Here is a 21,174-nt window from a genome sequence, read left to right on the forward strand (position 1 = left end):
ACATTATGTAAAACATAATGATCGTACCCCTGCCCATTAGTGTACGCGTCCGTACCATCGTGATGAAATAGGGGTATCCCCCAATGCATGAGCACACATAATGTATGAGGTCCCAATATTTTTTCATTTTCAACATTATTAGATATAATCCCGCTATCGTTTTTCATTCATATCGTATCATTTATCATTTTTATTTCTCATATCATACATAATTCTAACGGGGTTATATTTTATGTCATTTATCGTGATCTCATGTCATTCCTATCATGTTGTATACACACAATTTAGAACACATAACATAATGTTTCATGCTTTTAACATAACATTGTCATCATATACATATCATATGTATCACAATATATCATATCATAAATATGTCAATTTATCACATTATCTCGTACCATAACATATTCCATATCATTTTCATATCATATGACGAGATATATATATATATATATATATATATATATATATATATATATATATCCGTCATTCACCTGTCGTATCATCATCATATCATATCGTAAACACTTCGTGGTCATATCATTCCTTAACTTATCATAGTCTTAATGTTCTTATACATATTATAGTCGTATCGTTACATGAACGTACCTTAGTCATATCATTACAGGAACGTATCCTAACGCTACCGTTCTATCAATCTATTACAATCCTATCTCTTTCTACCCATAACCTAATCGTATTCTTTTATCAATCGATCGTGACCATATTGTGTTTATCAATCTCTCATATCCATAGCACTTCGATACATAACCTAACCTTAACGTTCCATGAACATATCTTACTCCTATTATTACTTTACATTTAGTGCATCCTTCTCGTATCCTATCTCAAACATATCATTGAACACATCGTACCGTAAATATTATTATACAATTCACATATTATAACATATACACATCATATCATAAGCATATTGATCCATAAACAATTCACACATATCAATATATGACACGCACGGGTTATGTGTCAATATCAAATATATCTATGTCGATAGTAAGGCCCACTTACCTGATTAGCTTAGGCTGGTGTCACCAATTTATCTTTAAAAAAGTTCGATTTTGTTCTTTGTATTCAAGTCAACCTATATGAACCATGACATCAATTTCAATTTCAATTCTCTAAATTTTACAATGATCTGTACGTTAGACTTCATGTAAGCAGTAGAGACTTTATGAGTAGAGTTTCTTAACATGATATTTCTTTTATTTTTTTAACGTTCACGGAATCTTCCATTTTCCTCTATTAAATTTTCTTTTTTTCCTCTACTTCCCTTCATATTAATTTTAATTATGTTCACCATTTACTCTATTAAATTTCATCTCAAATTCGTCTACTAACCTATACGCTACTAAATAGAAATGCATTTCAACATATACTAACCTATAGTTTTTAATAATTAAATACGAAACTATCTTAAGCATGTGCCACAATCTCATAGTTGTGATGTCATCTTCAACCGTACAGGGGCGCCTTGCCTTTACCTGAAAAATAAAGTAGTATGTGGCTTGAGTATTTTATGAAATACTCAGTGAGCGACCTCCCTATCGGGGTTAAATGCAAACACATACAGTTTCATGCATGGGACCTATCATAACAGTCTATTTTCCTAGGACGGGCTATCTTAATGACCAATTTGGATGTGTTATTAATTTTCCTACACCGTGCCATTGGAAAATTTGAAAAATAAATAAATAAATAGAAAAATAATAATACCAACTAATCACATCTCTTCTCCAGACTATCATGTCCGGTAGGAACACTATGCAAAAAAATAGAGAAATGTCATGCATTATAAGTATATGTCATGTTTTGATGTTAGGAGACCTCATGCATTCTACTTATATCACGTGCATTGAGATACTTCTCCATTATGATTAGTATGGACATAGACCTTTACAATATTTATTTTTGACATGATATTATACAAGCCTTTTTCCTTTGTAGCGTTTGACAACTTGAGCATGCACTAACCCAACGAGCCAAGCCCAAGGGTACCTGATAAGATATGGAATCAACTACAAGGGGAATAAAATTCGGATTACCTTGTTGATCGAATATCTCAAGCCAAGAACACTTTGTTTGAGATTCGAATCACTCCAGAGGCAAAGATCGATCATGTCTAGCTTCAATGATTCTTGTTGATCAAATATCTCAATGCAAGAACACTTGTTTGAGATTCGAATCACTCCACAAGCAAGATCGATCATGTCTAGCTTGAATGATTCTTGTTGATCAAATATCTCAACGCAAGAACACTTTATTGAGATTCGAATCACTCCACAAGCAAGATTGATCATGTCGAGCTTGAATGATTCTACATGCAACCTAAACTACATAGAATTGCAAAGAAACTTAGCCATTGGCTAAAGAAAAGCACAAATGCTTCTTTTACTGTATTTTCCAAGTCTACGTTACAAATACAAGATACATGGCTTTATATAGCCTCAAAATGAAACTATTAAAGGCATTCCAAAAGTTGTAACATTCATACTTAATAACCATAATTAACCATTATGTAAATGTAACCTAAAGTAAATAAAATGTCTTAAAATACAATAACTCTAAATTACTTTAAATTGTAACCCACCCAAAATTTATAACCATCAAACTTCATTCCTCTTCAATGTGACATGAATTGCAACCTCTTTTGATAATTTTGACAACATTTTCTTCACATCTTCATTGAAGTATATTGTATGAATGATGTCTCTTGGTTCATATCAGTACCTCTACGAGCTCACCTAGTGGGCCCATGTGCACATGCGTGGGTCGTGTGTAGGGAAGTACTACACATCCAACCCTAATCATATGGAAAGTAGAGCCTAAGGTCATATTGTTTTTACGAAAAGATAAATCTCACCATGATTGTTTATGTTTGTATTTTTGGACCGTAATGGTGAGGTTTAGGCTACTTATTGAGTATTTTTTTAATACTCAAGCCACGTGCTGCTTTTTTTTTTAGATAAAGGTAAGACATTCCTGTACGAATGACAACATTCTTGTGAAAACCAAGGAACCTAAGCTTGGATAGTTCCATTTATGTTTCAATTATAGCCATTAATGGTTTGATCAGAGCTTTTTCATTACTTTGAACATATAATTGTCTCGTTTTTTTTTCTTTTTCATTGATGTTTATTTTTTATTTGAATGAATTCTACGAACGTTTAAATCCATGACATCATTTATGAAACGTGTTAAATGAATTTTTATAATTTTACATAGTTTATGTTGCATAGTTTGAATAATTCAAACTTGACGTAATCAATCTTCTTTACGAACCATTCGAATCTTAAACAAAGATCATTGCCTCAAGATATTTGATCGCGAAGTCGATTTAGTTTCCACGAGGAGTTTGACTAAATATTAAAAAAATTTCAAAGATAGACACCGGACCATGTGGCAGTGAGGAGGCTCTTCCTTGAAGGGGGGTAGACACGTGGCGATAAACACCGGACCATGTGGCAGTGAGGAGGCTCTTTCTCAAAGGGGGTAGCCACAAGGCGATAAACACTTGACCATGTGGCAGCGAGGAGAGTAGACACGAGGCAATGTGCCAGTAAAGACACTGACCCAAGAGGAGATGGGATTATGAAAAAAAAAAATCAAACTAAAAAAGCATTAAAAATCATTTTTCACCAATCTAATGATTATAGAGATGAAAGTTGTAAAAGAATTTAACTTTTTATCTAAGTAATTGAGTTTTACTTTTCACTGTGTGTATATATAAATAATAAATTAAAATGATCACATAACTCTCTTTTATATCTACATTACACACTTTTGCCCTAAAAGCTATCCCTAGGATCCCTTAATACCATCATTTTATAATTATTGTTCGTAATTTTTTTTTACGTGCCTTCTTGTAGTCTTGGAGGGCACGAGATGTTCGTTAGTTAGATTGAGTTGAGACATTTTTAGACCTAATCCAATTGTTCGAGTTCGAGTTAAAAAAATTTAAAATTCAAAAAACGCTCCTTAAATAATGAACCCTACTCAATCCAACCCAAAATATCTTGGGTTGGGTTGGTTCGAGTTATTTGGATTATTTATTCAAATTTTTGTTTTTAATATAAGATAAATGTTATTCCATAAATGTTACCATTCAATTTCAATATATGTTTAAAAAATGCCATTTTAAATAGTTAAAAATTATTTTAAAAAAAGTTGTCGAAGAATAAATAAATAAAAATAATTATAAAATTAAATAAATGTATATATAATTTATGATAAGCAAAAATTTATATATTAAAATTACCAATAAATTTAAATTGGTTCAGTTCAATATGGAATCACTACAAATGGAGTATGATTCGTATTACCTTGTTGATTGAATATCTCATTCGAATCACTCGACAAGCAAGATCGATCATGTCTAGCTTGAATGATTCTTATTGATCAAATATCTCAACGTAAGAACACTTGTTTGAAATTCGAATCACTCTACAAGCAAGATTGATCATGTCGAGCTTGAATGATTCTACATACAACCTGAACTATTGCAAAGAAACTTAGTCATTGACTAAAAAAAAGGCACAAATGCTTCTTTTACTGTATCTTCCAAGTCCACTTATAAATACAACCTACCTAACTTTATATAGCTTCAAAATAAAACTCTTAACCTTACCGACATTTCAAAAGTGGGTAACATTCATATTTTATGACCATAATAAGTTACTATAATTAGTAACTTAAAAATAAATAAAGAATCTTAAAATACATAAATAAAATACAATAACTCTAAATTATTCTAAATTGTAATCGAACCAAAATTAATAACAGTGAACTTACATGAATTCAAATATCTTTTAATAATTTCAACAGCATTTTCTAGGATTGATATCTCTTGGTTCATATCACAATCTATTTTTAATGTAACGCATTAATTATCTCAATTCAAAAGTTTTTTTTTTTATTTAAATGAACTAAATCAAATACAATTCAAATCTCATATTGGATTAATTATTCTCGTTATCGAATTTTTTGAACATCCATATTCCCGGGTCGAGATGAATTGATTTAATTATAAAAATTTTAGAGTGTGAATGCAATTAAATCTATTTCTTTAGAATAATATATAGTAAAATTGATTTTTAGTATATAAAAGAACCACGTTTACGATTTTTTATATTTTTGCTAATAAAATAAAATCTTATGATTAACTTAAAAAAAAAAAAAAAAAGATTTAATTGAATTTTAAGATTCAAATTTAAGTGGGGCCCACCAAGACCACTCTACGGTTCAAGACATATCTCTATTCTCTCCCCACGAGGGAATTAAAATAATAATTGGAGTTTACTTTTTTAATAATAATAATAATAATAATAATGCTAAATTAATTATAAAAAAATTTAAATAATCCTTAAACTTTTAAAATAATCCTAATAAAAAATAAAAAATAAAAATCTTTTTTTAGTTTAAAAATATTCTTATAATTAAAAAATACTCTTAAATTTTTAAAAGAATATAAAAACTGTGAAACATAATTAAAAAAAAAAAAAGAAAGATTTCGAAATTGTTAAATAATTTTAAATTGTTTACGTAAAAATAATATTATAACAAAAATATATAAATATTCCAAAACTCTAATTACGTAAAGTGTCTAATATCCACATTAAGTCTACCACATGGACTTTTGTAAAATTTAGCAAAATAGGGTATAAGTTTGAACTTGAAATTGATGTCATAGGCTCACATAGGTTAACTTGGATTTCAAAGGGAAAAAATTAAACTTACATTAACGATAAATTGGTGACACTAGCTTAAGTTAATCAGGTAAGTGAACTTACTATCGGCTCGATCGGACGACTTGTTTTATGTATGACGACACGTGTCCAGTGACCCTTACAGGTGTCATTTATGATTTACGTGATATGATGATGTGATGATGTTATATGAAGATATAATGACAATGATATGACGATATGACGATATAACGATACAATGATGTGATGACGTTATATGATGATGTGATGATGTTAAGATGTTATATGATGATGTAATGATGTTGCATGATGATGTGATTATGTTACGTGATGATGATGCACGATATGATATGATCACATGATGATGAGGATGCTTGATAACATGATGATGTAAAATGCATGATAATTATATGACTTAATACGACGATATTTCATATTAATATGATGTGCATGTATTACATGTCATGATGGATTATGATAACGAGTTTTCTAAGACACAACCCTAATTGATGTTAATGACGATGAATGTATGAAGGCCAATGCATGCATGTTACCTAGTGTAATGCGTGAATAATGTATAAGGTTGTGTCATAAGGATGATTTAAAGATAAAAACTATAGGACTTCATGGATTTTGTATGTTCATATACATCGAGTTACTTCCTCATTAATGATGATGAGTATGAACGTGTACACTATCATGATGATGATTGCCTCACATGACACTTGGGGGTTTGCTGATCTCCGGACGTCCGTCTACAGACAGCTAACCCAACTATGATGGGTCTAGGGGATGCAAACTACCTGGGAACTTACACTCGCACGTGTGGGGTGTGTAGAAAATGCTACACATCCAATTTTGTCCGGATTGGAGGTCATCTCTATGATGGTTTTAACGATAGGTTCTTAAGTATGAGTTGCATGTGTTTGCATTCCCTGACTCCAATAGTGGGTCACTTATGTATTTCTTAAAATATTCAAGTCGTGTGCTACTTCTATTTCAGGTAAAAGCTAGACACTTCTATACGATTGACGACTAATCACAAGTAAAGACCATGACACATACATAGGATAATGATATTTCATTTTACTTTTAATGTTTTATTTTGTTTTATTTAATATTTCGCATGTCCTTTTTAAAGATGTTTGAAACATGTAAGTCAATGACAATGTTTTACGATGATGTTTTCAACATTTATTTTTCGCATTAGAGAATATGTTATGATGACGATAGCGACTTTAGATTAGCAGAAATCTAGAGTCATTACATTTGATGACTACTTGGTCCCCTATAATACATTTTGAGGCGATTTAGGTATGACAGACCCATATATGATTTCGACGAGCGATCATACAAACAGAAAAATGTAATATACAACATGAAAGCAAATAAAAGGTTTGACATATCATGGACATGCGGCCCCAATACGTCTTGGACGAGCATAACCATGACACTGTACACTCAAAATGATTATACAAATGTTAAATAAGTATAAAGAACGACTACTAAATACAATGAACTAATAACTTTAACTTTATCTTTTAAACATTATGATCGATTGTTGGTGGTTGGTTGAGTGGTTGTTGAACATTTATTGCAACACTAGGTAGTTATTGTAATACCTCATGCTGCTCAGAAATTGGAATTCAAATTCGGTACCTAATGACTTCGACATTCCTCTACGACATGATCTTGTTACTTACTTCTCGCTTATAAGAGTGAAAATTTGACTCCAACATTCCCCTACGACATGGTGGATGACGGTGGTCGTTGGTAGAGTTTAGTGGTGGCCATGGTCATTAGAGGTTGTTAATTATGAATAGGAACTTTCACACACCATTTAGGTGTGGTGAGTTAAGCAAACATTCTCATGGTATCAGAGCCCTTTCGATTTAACAACCCTGATTCTTTCTTTTCAATGGCTTTTGAATCCTCTATTATTCTTCTCCATCACCACTGCTGGCTTTAACGCCGCAGGGGCAGTCTCCATGGCTGCCACATGCCGAGCCGATTGATTACTCTTCGGCTCCACCCTTTTGACCTCCAAATCACCCTTTGCCATACTCTGTACATACAACCTCACCTTCTTTAACACAATCGGTTTCCCCTTAGCCAACATAGCCTCTCTCATTTTCTTCCCAATCAACCCTTCATCCTTCATAGAAACCCTAATCTTAGGATCCTCATCAGCGTTCTCTTCAGAAATATACGGAATCTCGATAAGCCCATCGACCTTTTGCAGAGATTTACCTTTGGAATTTAGGCGCCGCACCGGCCTCTTCGCCAACCAAGTCGCCACCGCCCTTCTCACCAAAATTGGCTCCTTCGCCCACTGGCCTCTTCGCCCCTTCTACTTCTTGGGTCAGACATATTCTCACCATAGCCAAGGCAACATTGTCCTCTTCATGGGTTAGACATATTCTCGCCGAAGCCAATGCAACATCGCCGCTGATCAACGATCCCTCTACAGTTTTCGATGGCCAAGAAAGTGTTTCTCTACGCCTCCTCCAAACCAGTTTGTCGACATCTTCACAAAAAGTGTTTCTTGACCTCTCTTTAAATTTTTTTAGATCCAAGTTTCACGTTCGTTCAAATTCGACACTCAGCTTGCGAGGGGATATTAAGGATATTTAATACTAAATTATAGTTTACTATATATATCATATTTAATATTTTATTATAGATATTTGTCTTCTTACTCGGTATCCATTTATTACTATTTCCATATCCTTGTAATTTATTTGATTATAAACAGAGAACTTTCACACATCATTTCGGTGCGGTGGATTAAGCAAACATTCTCAGAGGTTAGTGACGATAGTCGACACTTAGTTAGGATTGCACGACCCTGAAAAGCAAACCCCACCTAAACTATATAACGAACGTGTCAACAAACCATGGAACATATTGTCTCACCATTGACAACAACTCAACTAAAGAAGCTCAAGGTGTCCATCTATGGCCATGGTTCAAAGTTATTAAATGACGTTTATTTATTTAAATTATATATATATATATATTTATTGTATTTACAGACAGTTACAAATTTGGACTGTCGTTTATTATATAAATTTGTTGTCTCATATAAACCAAATTGAATTTTTCATTTTTATTAATAATAAATGTCTGATCTCCTTTTATGAACACATAAATATACCTTAAACAATACTTTTAAATCTCTGATCTCGTGATCGAACACATATATTTTATTGTAAAGAAGCTATGTTGAAGCTACGACACAAATATATGTAGGTAAACTCATGGTGGATACATTTAAACATTGTGTAATGACTTGAAAAAAAATGCACGGTCATCGAAAATCTGCAAGAATTCAGGTGAGTGTTGGAATATTCTCGCTCCCGACTCGACCTACACATGCGTCAACGCCTCGTGGTACCGAAACCTTCGGCTTACATGGCTTAGTCGGCTTTGGCTCAAAAAGCATTCCCTCGACTCGGTAAAGGGAAATTTGCCTATTTTCTACTGATCCGATCATCACGAAGCTGAAATTGACCCTGTTTAAGGCAATTAAGGTCAATTTAAAGTCCAATTTTTTTGATTTAAATTAAGGACATGTGAGTTACTAACGAAACGAGATGAACAATCTAATAGGAAACGAAAACCGGTGATACTTGGAGCAATGTCGAGAGACGGAAAGCGAACGTACTGTGAAATGTAAGTGGCCACTGAGTATGAAATGTCCTTTCGAGAGATGGAAACACTAAGCTATGGCCAACCAAGTAAGTGGCCATGTGTCCATGGTTTCGCACGTGTCATATGTTCGTATAGTTGAACGGTTATGAAATGTTACGTGTATGTTATGATATGTGAATATTGTATGTGATAAATTGATATGTTTACGATATGATATATTAAGTTAGGATATGTTTGAATACATGCTCGTGATATGATATGTGAACGTTATGATATATGATATGTGCATGATACGAGTTGATACGTTAGAAGATATAATAAGCTTATAATATGACATATATACGACATAAATCATATATGATATGATTGGCATGCAAATGACGTATTGACATAAAAATGATATGATATAAAGGAAAACGTTAGATAGGCAGTGATACATATAATGAAAGGAAAAATGTTGGGACCTCATGTATCATTGTGTGTTCATGCATTGGAGGACACCTCTCCTTCTTTTACGATGGTACGGGTGCATACGTTACAAAGCAAGAAAACGATCATTATGTTTACCATAATGCTGCTATGATGACCGCTATTCCTAACGGGTGTCTGACATCAACAACTACCAGAGAATGCTCGCCCAACGAGAAAGGGGTCTAGGAGGTGTGCAAATCGATTAGTGGGTCCATACTCGCACGTCAGGATCGTGTGTAGAATAGTAAATATACATCCAATGACGCGCTTATGATAGCTGTCGTAGGAATATAGACTGATATGATAAGCCTCACTCATGATTGTATGTGCTTGCATCTAACCCCGATAGGGGTCAATTACTGAGTGCGGAACTGGAGCCGAAGCCCGCCATGTTCGCCTGCTAAGCCAAGTGTTCGCCCACTTCAATCTTCACATTTAGATAACAAAAAAAGGTGGCCGCTTCTTAGGTTGCCAAATTACGACGAGAGCTTCGTCTGTTGGCTACGCCAATCGCGGGCCAAATAAAAAAGGATTTGATGACTCAAGATTCATATTAGTGAAAGGAGAGTGAGCGGAGACCGGGCTACCTCAACCCCATCATTCTATTCACTCCAAGAGACAGATATGATTATATAGTCAAAACAACTCCGTCAATTTTAATAAAACTAAAATGTTAATTCACACGGTATCTATTTATTTATTTTCAAACATTTAATTAAATTTGCACTCGGTCTCAACTTATATCTTAAAAAATTACCTTCTGTTTTAAAAAATTATGAAATTAAATAAAAAATATTTTAAAATTAATAATAAATTTAAACGGGTTTAATTCAACTCTACCCAATTTTAAAGAAACTCACATGAACCAACCCAATCCATAAAATTTAAATTTATTCAAATCCAACCGAACCAAAACCGTTCGAGTTGGATTGAATTAGGATCGATCGAGTTAACCTAACTTGAAAATAATATTTTATTTAAATTCTGATCCAAAATTAATTTTGAATTTTTTAAGTTAAAAGGTGGGAAAATGGGAATAAGAATGAAAGTCGCGTGAAGAATACGCGCCATAGACGAGAGTGGTGGTGTAAGTCCACCAAAGTGACGGATTAAGAAGCTTTAAAGAAGAAAGAGAGAGAGAGAGAAACAGTAAGCAATGGAGGCTGGGGTGAGCTTCTTGGGGCTTTGACCAGACCCGATTCGCTTCAACCATGGCTGTACCACTGAGACCCCATTTATGGACTTCAAGCTCCTTCCTCTTTATTGATTTTTGAAAGCCTCACCCCTTCCCTGATTTTTCTCTCTCAACTCCGTTTTTCTTCCATTTCCATTTCCATTTCCATTTCCCTTCAATTTGTTTCTACTCTCTGATTTTCTCCTTCTTTCTATCGCAATCTTCTCTCCCACGATTCATCGCTGGAAATCGCTCCAAGATCATCGCCTCTTCATACGCTTTGATTTTCATCGCATGTTTTTGGTGTTTGTTTGATTCACCAGCGGTGTTTCAATCTTGGTTTCTTACAGATCCATCTACGCCCGCCAAGTGTTTGTTGGTTTGTTCCTTTTGCTCTCTGTCTCTAAAACATCACTAATTTATTGATTTTGCCTCTTTTTGTATGAGCTGATGGTGTAGATCTTTAGCATGTTTACTTCACTTGCTTTAATGATGGAAATCGTTTTTTGAAATATGGGTTTTGGTGAAGGCTTTCTAATTTGATTCTCCATGTATTGATTCAGATTCTTGATCTTTGAACTCTTCTGTTTGTGTTTCGATTCACAGTTGAAAGGCTATAATGGAGAGATTGAAGCTTCAAAATTTGTCGACATATGTTTTGTGGTAATTGGGTTCATCAGGGGTTTAGATTGTCAATGTTTGCTGAAGTTCAGTTTGGGAAAGGCCAAGTTTGTGAAAATTAATTAAGGCAGGATTTATGTGCGGATGTATTTAGTGTTCTACTTCATTGAGGGCTTGTAGAGGAAAATATTTGGCTTTTGTTTATGGAAATTGTGGACGCAGGAGAATTATAATTTGTTTTTGTACACAATGGGTGGAGTTTGTTCAAGAACGAGAAGAACTACTTCAGCTGTTATTGGTGGGCATACTGGTGTAGTAGGGGGTTCCACGCATGAAAATGGTCATTCTAACAATGAGTCGGGGATGGTTTATCGGTCTCGTGAACTGCCATCGAAAATTAGTGACTCCATACCGTCTGCTGTTGACGATGGCGTCAATAAGCCGTTGCGAGAACCGTTTTCGTTCCCTGAGGTGAATGTGGTTCCATATGGACTGGATGATATCAATGATGGAATTCCTCGCTTGTCTAGAACGTTATCTCAGAAATCTAGATCAACGAAGTCCAGACAAGCTGTTGCGAAGGTAAAAGCACCTAGGTTTTACTTGCAACTAGAACAGTTTAAGTAAATACTTTTAATTTTTATGAAATTCTGTTTACAGATTAGCAAAAATATTCACAAGGACTGTTTCTTGTATCTTTGTTAAAAAAAATGACTACAAAGAGCGGAACATTTTCGTATGGTTTTTCTTTTTATAGGACAATTTTCATAAAAATTTTCCTCATGAATTTAAACCAAACATCTTATCAAAGGAAAGATAAAGTCGAATATTCTCAATGCGACGCAATGAAGTGTCAAGGTTTATAAGAATTGTTTAATTATGGTGATACCCTTCTTACTCTACCAAGTGTATTTATTTCTTCTGAAATATTCATGCACATGACCTTAATAATTTTCTAACTACCAGAAGGGAGAGTTTACTTTTTGTCTTATGTGCTAGATTTAAATTTGAACCTATGATTTTGTTCTTCCAGGGAACTAGAATCTGATAGACAAATCAACATTATCACATCATTTTTTCTATGTCAACTCAAAAAAATTATATTTGTAATATAGGTATCAGAAATGAGCTCTCTTATAGGCAGAGCAGGTACCGTTGGGCTTGGAAAGGCTGTTGATGTTTTGGATACACTTGGTAGTAGTGTGACGAGTTTGAACCTTGGTAGTGGTTTCACCTCGGGGGTGGCAACGAAAGGGAACAAAATTTTAATCTTAGCTTTTGAAGTTGCCAACACCATTGTGAAGGGTTCTAGTCTAATGCATTCTCTCTCAGAGCATAACATTAGAGTTTTAAAGGAGGAAGTGCTTCCATCAGAAGGGGTCCAAAATTTAATATCAAGAGACATGGATGAACTCTTGAGAATTGCAGCAGCAGACAAGAGGTGGATAGTTTAGTAAAATGTTGTTAGTTCAGTATACTATTGATTTTTATCTCTCTAGGTCATTTTTTGAAGTCAAAATTGTGAAAAGAGTAATTCTCCTCTATGAATTCTGGCAGAGAAGAACTGAAAGTTTTCACTTGCGAAGTCATTCGCTTTGGCAACCGATGCAAAGATCCTCAATGGCACAACTTGAACCGCTATTTTGATAAGTAATGTCTGATGGAGTACTAGCCTCCCATTTTTTCCTGATTTCCAAATTATAATACTCACTTGTAAGCTGTAATCATTTCTTATGTTGTCTTTGATTGTTTTATAGGTTAGGTTCAGAAGTTACACAACAAAGGCAATTGAAGGAAGATGCCAAGGCAGTGATGCAGCAGATGATGATATTTGTTCAAAACACAGCAGTGAGTATATATAGGCTTACTGTTGTAAAGATATATGATCTTTCTTCTCTTGGACTTATTGCCGCTTTGTGTTCAACTATGTTTTGGTTGAATAGAATCATGATTAGGTTCTCTATACCGATGCAAGCACGTCAGCTTCTCGCGGGTCACCTACCTACTTCAAGTTTCTCTTTTTGACTTTGCTCGTTTTTTATTTCTTTCTTTTGCTGCATAATTTCATTTTATGATCCTTCTGAATCTTCCTAATGAGGAGTAAGCTCTAAGTATTTAAGGTGTATAACCTTTTACACATATTTAAGACTAACCTGTTCTGTGCAAAAAAGATTAGCCTATTCATTGTCTTCAAAGAAGTTAAAGACCTTCCGTCTCTGAGTAATTTTTTTTGGGCACTACCATGAGTATTTTCATTACCGTCTGTGGTGGTCTTGACTGAAGTCATGTATTAATTGTAAATGATCGAATTTTGTTTTAAAAATGATAGCTTCCGTTTTTAGCATAATTCATACTTTTAGTTCTGGTTAGGAATTGATTTTTCTGTTTTAAACCTTAACTTTAGAAGTTTTCTTTGTTATGGTATTGTAAAATTAAGGTTTTTAATATTGATTGAGGGTTGACTTCAGTAGTTTTGGTGTAAAAGAACTGGTTTGGGTTTCTCTTTATATCCAATTTACTTATATAGAAATTATTACCTTGTTTAATTGGATGAAACACTTAAAATGCAGTGGCCAATAACATTGGCCAAAACGAGAAAATTGTCTTATGTCAGCATACATCATGTTTTGCATATGCTTTTTAAGTAATGACTTCCGTAAAAAAATCACTTTTTTTGGAGTTTCTATAATAGCCAAAAAGATATGTTCAATCAAAGGAGAGAGGGTTGGCATCTCCCCTGGGTTCTTTTAGCATATGGTTAAGGCTACTCGCCTGTTGGTGGATCTCAAATCCATTATGGAAAAAAAGATATACCCAATACCTTCCTAAAGTTATTTCTGTATCCCTGAATTTAAATCTTATAAAATCAACTTGTAGCCTTAACTCTGGTCTTTTACAACGTAATTGAAGTTTTGAATGTTCCATTTCCAAGGTAAACAATAGAATTTGCTATCCCTTTTTATGTTACTTTAAAGATTTACAGAATTTTCTCTTCTCTTGTAGGAACTTTATCATGAGTTACAAGCCTTGGACAGATTTGAACAAGATTACCGGCGCAAGCTTCAAGAGGAGGATAACTCCAACACCGCTCAAAGAGGTAACTAGTGACTTCAATTACGTTGGGCTCTCTAATATTCTAAGATCACTTCTTGCATGGCCGTGCATGTCAAACTTTAGGCAAACCAGTAGTGGGATAGTATTTCTCGTGTTTATATAGTTGCTTATCCGAAAAAGGAAGGAAAATTTTGAAGCTATAGTCTTCTGAATCTTAATTTCTATTGGGCTGGCTGTATAAAATGTTCCAGCGGCTGGTCTGTTCTGTAGGCTTATTACAGTATTTTATCTCTCTAAGTGTGTTTGAGGTAAAATAACCAGTAGTTAATTGTAGTTTTGTAAAGTTATTGAATTACATTTCTTCAAGTTTGTTCACTTTATTGAATATTATATTGGCATACAGGAGATAGCATTTCAATCTTAAAGACTGAGTTAAAGAACCAAAAGAAGCATGTCAGAGGTTTGCAGAAGAGATCTCTCTGGTCCAGGATTCTGGAAGAGGTAGCAAATGCTTATACAACTTTTTATAATACTGTATATGGAATCAAATGGACGTTTCTTGGATGGGATCCAAAGACCCTTTTTGTTTAATTTCATATTATCAATGAAATGTTTCCAATTCAAAAAAAAAAAAAAAAAAAAAAAAACATCCCTTGCTTTCTTAAGTAGATGTTGCTATAAAATGGACCATTCATTGGAAAATTACCCGCGCATGTGCTTACAAACATTAAGATGCTCTTATTCCAGTGTCATGGGAACAGTAAGATAATATCATGCATTCACAGGTGATGGAGAAACTTGTGGACATAGTGCAGTACTTACATTTGGAGATTCATGAAGCCTTTGGCAGTGCTGGTACGCATTTAAAATGATGAATAACTTGATTTTTTTTGTTGACAAATGATGAATAACTTGTTGATAATTTTTTAGCAAATGCTACCATGTGTTTTATTTTATTTTTAATTTTTCAATATCTTTCAGCCCTTTGGTTTCAACCATATTGTTTAATTTTAAAATTGCTCTTCAGGAATTTAAGCAACCAAAGTTCATAAAAATGAAAACATAGTCACCTGCCTTGATTAATTGGAGGCTATTGAATGTTTCCTCTTATTTGACAAATGTGTAAAGGTGCGAAAGCAAAGAACTAAGGGGCTTATCCCCCATCCAAAAACCCTCCCAAAAATAGGAATTTAAACCATCATCAATCAAATAATCAATAAACATAGAGAACAAAGGAAATCCTTAAACTATAGCAGCCTAGAGGTGCTTGCTAGAACCCTACCAACCACCTGAAACCCTCTCAAAAGGGTGCTCACAATAATCCTACCCTATAGAGCATCTGGCTCCATGAAGAAATGCCACACCTTTTCGTCATAGAGCCTCATTATGTAATCTCAGGTTGCCCATGCCATAACTACCAAATTCTAGCTGCTTTGAAGTACCCTCCCACCTGACCAAGTAGGGCCCACCACCCTCATCCACTCTTTCCCATAAGAAATTGCATATTAAACTTTCAATGTTGTTCGGACTGAGACATGCATCCTAAATATGGAAATAAGGTAGATGGAGATCCCACTCAATAGCAATTGGATCAAAGTAAGCCCCCTCCCTTGGAAAAAAAAAATCAAAATGGTAGATAAATATTTAAAGGACTATCATATCATGTTACATGATCTGGATATTTGAGTTGACTATACATATGTTATGAAAAGTTAAACATATAAATAAGGAGGTGAGTGAGGTTATCTTATTCCGTCGTCACAAGATAACTATTGATAGTCATTTACTTTGAAGAGGAAGAAGACTTGATCCAATCCAAGGTGGAATTACTATGTAAGTTTGGTGGCCAACCTTGCGTGAATGAAGAGCTTTCATGCATGCTACATCAAGCTAAGCACCATAAGCCTTTTCACACTTAAAAAGGAGGATAAAACTTTTAACTCAACGATTTCACTTAACAACATTCTTGGTTACAAAGGAGTATAAGTTGGCTTACACATGGCCAACCAAAAAACCTTGAAATGCTGATAAAAATAGCTAACAAGATTAACCCCAAGTAAAGTACATTTGCAAATAAGTAAGATCGATAGAGTTTGGGTCAAAGCTTCAAAAGGTTTGGGCTTGTGCCTTTACAAGAAGTCAATAATAACAATGTCCTAAAAAACAAGTGAAAATAGGTTCAAGGGTCTATGGAGCTTGGTCCAGCCGGCCTTAGCGTAAACACTGGGCTTCATGGGAGCAGCATAGGTTGGACAAAGCGGGCTTGTGGGCGAAGGGTGGCGTCCATCAGGGCTTTCTTGGAGGTTATTCAGGTCCTTGAGGCAGCATGGCAGGATGGCACATGGGTTTCTCCTTGCTTAGCTTTTAGATCATGAGAGAAATGCTTGGCTAGAAACATTGAACTTGTCAGGAGTAATGAGTTCAACATTTGCAACCCCAGATCTGAAAATTTATTCTCCAAATTTTGATCGACTCCTGTTGTTCCACACTTGTCATCGAATTTGGGCTTAAGTTTGTAGTGGATTTGTTTTGGCATTGCTGGAATCTTATTCTCTTGCTTTTTTATGACTTCTAAACATTGTTTTGGCTCTTCTCTGATATTGAATTATTTGTCTGCCACATTAACTAGACATTCTACTTTGAATTAGCTGTGCTCATTTCTCATTTTATTATATTTTTTTCAATTGGGATCTTGTAGATGATGATAAACCCGCCGAAGGTTCCCAGAGTAACCACAAAAAGTTGGGTACTGCTGGTCTCGCTTTGCATTATGCAAATATTATTAGTCAAATTGATACACTTGTGAGTAAACCAATTAATTTATAATACTAAAACGTTCAATGGTTTATAGTTTTTTTAGGAAAAGAACAAATTATTCTGAATTAGCATATGTTTTCAAATCAGGTATCTCGTTCGAGTTCCGTACCTCCTAACACGAGGGATGCTTTATATCAAGGACTACCTCCCAGTATAAAGTCGGCTTTACGCTCAAAGCTACAGTCGTTTCAGCCCAAGGAAGAGGTATTTGTAAATTTTACTTGAGAGAAAATTCATCATACTCTACTGTTAAAAAATAGTCTGCTTCATTGGTTTTGCAATGTGCCAATCTTAATTTTCTGAATTTATTTATGAAGCTTACAATTCCTCAAATCAAAGCCGAGATGGAGAAAACCTTGCATTGGCTTGTTCCCATTGCCAATAACACTACCAAGTATAGCTGCTTACCCTTTATATAGAGCGACGATTCTTATTCTTATTCTTATTCTTATTCGTATTCGTATTATTCTTGGGCGTCATACATGTTTCCGTGAATAACTCGGGTTTTATTATTTTTTTCATCTCCTTTCAGCAGGATGTAGTTTTAGTTCCTTTGATTAAAGAAAATGCTCAAAGTCCAGGAATATTGATTGATCTATATTTTATTACCATTTTTGTTGGCAAACGATCCGAACGTCTTGTGCTAAAGACTAAAGTTTCTAATAGCGGTTGGAAGTCGGGTTCTGTGATCGGCTAATGTTTTTGTGGTTGATCTCTTTTTTCTTCTTCTTGCTCTCCAGGGCTCATCATGGTTTTGGTTGGGTTGGAGAATGGGCAAATACAGGGTGAGCTTCCTTATATCATAATTCCCACATCCTGCATATATTTTCTCACTTACCCAAGAAATCTGTCGTTTCAGGGCTGAATCTAACCGAAAACCTTCTGGCCAGAACGAGTTACTAAGGATCGAGACGCTCTATCATGCGGATAAAGAAAAGACTGAAGCTTACATTCTTGAACTGGTGGTATGGCTTCACCATCTGATCAGCCAAGCTAGAGCTTGTAATACTGGAATAAGGTCTCCTGTTAAATCCCCAATTAGATCCCCAAACCAGCGAACGATTCAGTTATCGAACCAGAAACCAAGTTCTCCGTCCCCGACGTTGACCGTAGAAGACAAGGAGATGCTTCAATATGTGAGTAAAAGGAAACTTACCCCAGGAATAAGTAAGAGTCAGGAATTTGATTCAGCAAAAACCAGGTTAAGCAAGCACCATAGGCTAAGTAAAAGCAGTAACCATTCCCCAACCAACGAAACTAAGAAGGATCCATTCCCGTTACGAAGGCCGAACTCCATCCCGGTTATTGATTTTGACATCGACCGCATGAAAGCATTGGACGTCATTGATAGAGTCGACAATATCCGAAGCTTTTCATAAACTTGGATGAAAACGCCAGTGTATGCATAAGGTGTAACATGCCATTTTCGGATTCGGTTCGTGTGGTTGGTAGCGTCTATGGTGAAGAAGAAGAAGAAGAAGAAGAAGATTGTTGGTATGAGATGATGGAAGGGAAATTGTAAGGCGTTGGTTTTGTTTTTGTTTTTGGATGTGAAAATATATAAGGTTAATAGCATGTTCATGTTAGAGGACAGGTTTGAAATAGTTGTAGAAATTGTGAGAGGTTTCAGATAATAGCTTCTTTCAGTTCTGTGTATAGAAATACTTTTATTATTTCATAATAATTGAAAGTTATTTGGATTCTTTTTCTTCTCTATTCTTCTCTCAACATGTGTATGTTTGTTCATCTCTGCTCAATCATGTGGAGCTATTGGCAAGCTTTTGATAAGAAACGAGCATGTGTTTAGTCTGTTGTTTTGGAGAGTTTGTTAAGCTTGGGAATCATAACTCTTGATTTGCAAACTTGTGTTTGTCTAGATATGACGGAACTCGTAGAAAATATGTTTGTCGAAACGTAAAGGCCAAATGAAGATTGGATAAGCCCGGGGCTTCCCTGTTTAGACGGAAAATGGAGGAGTTTTTCCTGTTAGATAAATGGGGTCTGAGACGGGATTATATTCCCTATCTTTGTCCGCGCCCAAGCCCCTGTTTAGACGGGAAATGGAGGAGGGAGTGGGAAATACTTTTTTCCCGTTAGATAAATGGGGTCTGAGACGAGATTATATTCCCTGTTCTTTGTCCCCGCCCAATTCTCTATCATGCTTAATATAAATATATTTTTAACGCAATAAAATAATATATTATTATTATTAGTAACTATTGTAATTTCTTTTTTAATCTTGAAGTTCGAGTTTGATAGCATTTTGGCTCCATCGATTAGTTTTTTATTACTTTAGTTAACGAAAGTTAATGTCAAATAATAATTTTAGATCGGGAAATAGGGGAAATCCTCCCTTGTTTATCATGTTATTGTTACGTGTTTTTAAACAACTTACAAAGGTTTTGGATCTTCTAACTTATGGTTTCTCGAACACGATTTAGGTCTTTATTGTTTCACCAAATCTAATCTCATAATTTCTCATGATTTTGCCCAATCAAAATTCTCATCATATCGTGATGTCTCATCACTCAGCTCTTTGTAGCACATCTATTCATCGGGGTTCTCTATAGGATCTTAAGGTGAATTGGTTAGCTCTTTAATATTTCCCGTGTCATATACTTATGTATCATAAATAAGTGAGACTTGACCTCGTGTTTGCTCTAACTATTCGTATTATGACATTACGAGAAATATTGGTTCTCTTCTAGGGATTGGCTGACAACCTTCTAATAGACCTCATAATGTCATACTGATATGGAAGGAAGCGACCCTCTACCTACCAATTACTAGATACCCATGTGGACCTTTGCCCTTGTAGACAAGTTCACGAAAAATAAATAGTTGAAGATTCCCTAACCGTTCCATATGAAATTTTTTTATGGCAAATAAACTAACCCGAGAATGACCCTATTTGTACCCGCTACTAAAAAATATTGGATATGAATATAGACCTCTATATACCGAGACAAGTTCACTGTTAAGAGTTATTGGCTACCTCTAGTATTTTCTACATCATGCAATCAATCGTAGGGGAGTGTCCCATATCTTTACAACATCATGCAAAACTCTTGTTAATTGAGCAAGTTCACGATTAGGGGTGAATTGGTGAGTCCACTAATCGTCTCCACATGACACCAACATCATACTATATGATACTAATCACGGGTCATAAGACAAGGCATAGAAAAGTTGCATAACCTAAGTTTCCGGCATCATATCTAACGTACATGTGCCTTACAAGGTGTATACAAAGGATTTATCTCATCTATTATGTGCTAATTGTCACAATCGCACTTTTGATGGTAGCGGACTAGCGATTGTGCAGCACTCATTTCCCATCAACAAGCGAGCTAAATCAATTCGTTTTTGCGTCGCCTATGGCCAATCAACGTATGTTCGAGCCTCTGGCCCCGGTTTAAGAAGAAAATTTTTAGAAAACGAGAATAGAGAGATTTCGAAAGAGAGTTTTGAAAGCAAGATTTGAAAGATTGAAATTGGTGTTATATGTGATGGAAGCAAAAAGGCAACAACAACGGCTTATAGCATATAACCATCGAGCAGGGAGGATTTGACAACTAGTCATATCCCCCGAGAAATACAAAAGAAAAACATTACAACATAGGACCTAAATTAAGAGAAAAGAAGGAAACCATTGAA

At 34.8% G+C, this 21,174-nt stretch overlaps 1 protein-coding gene across 1 annotated transcript; it reads left to right on the plus strand.

The window, feature by feature from the left end:
• Positions 1-10,980: 10,980 nt before the first annotated feature.
• Positions 10,981-19,220, plus strand: LOC111439029. Its single transcript, XM_023076762.1, has 13 exons — positions 10,981-11,404; positions 11,632-12,228; positions 12,762-13,087; positions 13,204-13,296; positions 13,404-13,494; positions 14,650-14,743; positions 15,104-15,201; positions 15,486-15,555; positions 17,399-17,502; positions 17,605-17,721; positions 17,835-17,911; positions 18,258-18,302; positions 18,377-19,220. The coding sequence occupies exons 2-13, from the start codon at positions 11,896-11,898 to the stop codon at positions 18,894-18,896; spliced, it is 1,968 nt and encodes a 655-aa protein (XP_022932530.1). The 5' UTR covers positions 10,981-11,404; positions 11,632-11,895; the 3' UTR covers positions 18,897-19,220.
• The last annotated feature ends 1,954 nt before the right edge of the window (positions 19,221-21,174 follow it).

The sequence above is a fragment of the Cucurbita moschata genome, unplaced genomic scaffold (assembly GCF_002738365.1).
Source record: "Cucurbita moschata cultivar Rifu unplaced genomic scaffold, Cmos_1.0 Cmo_Scf00085, whole genome shotgun sequence".
Taxonomy (NCBI): Eukaryota; Viridiplantae; Streptophyta; class Magnoliopsida; order Cucurbitales; family Cucurbitaceae; genus Cucurbita; species Cucurbita moschata.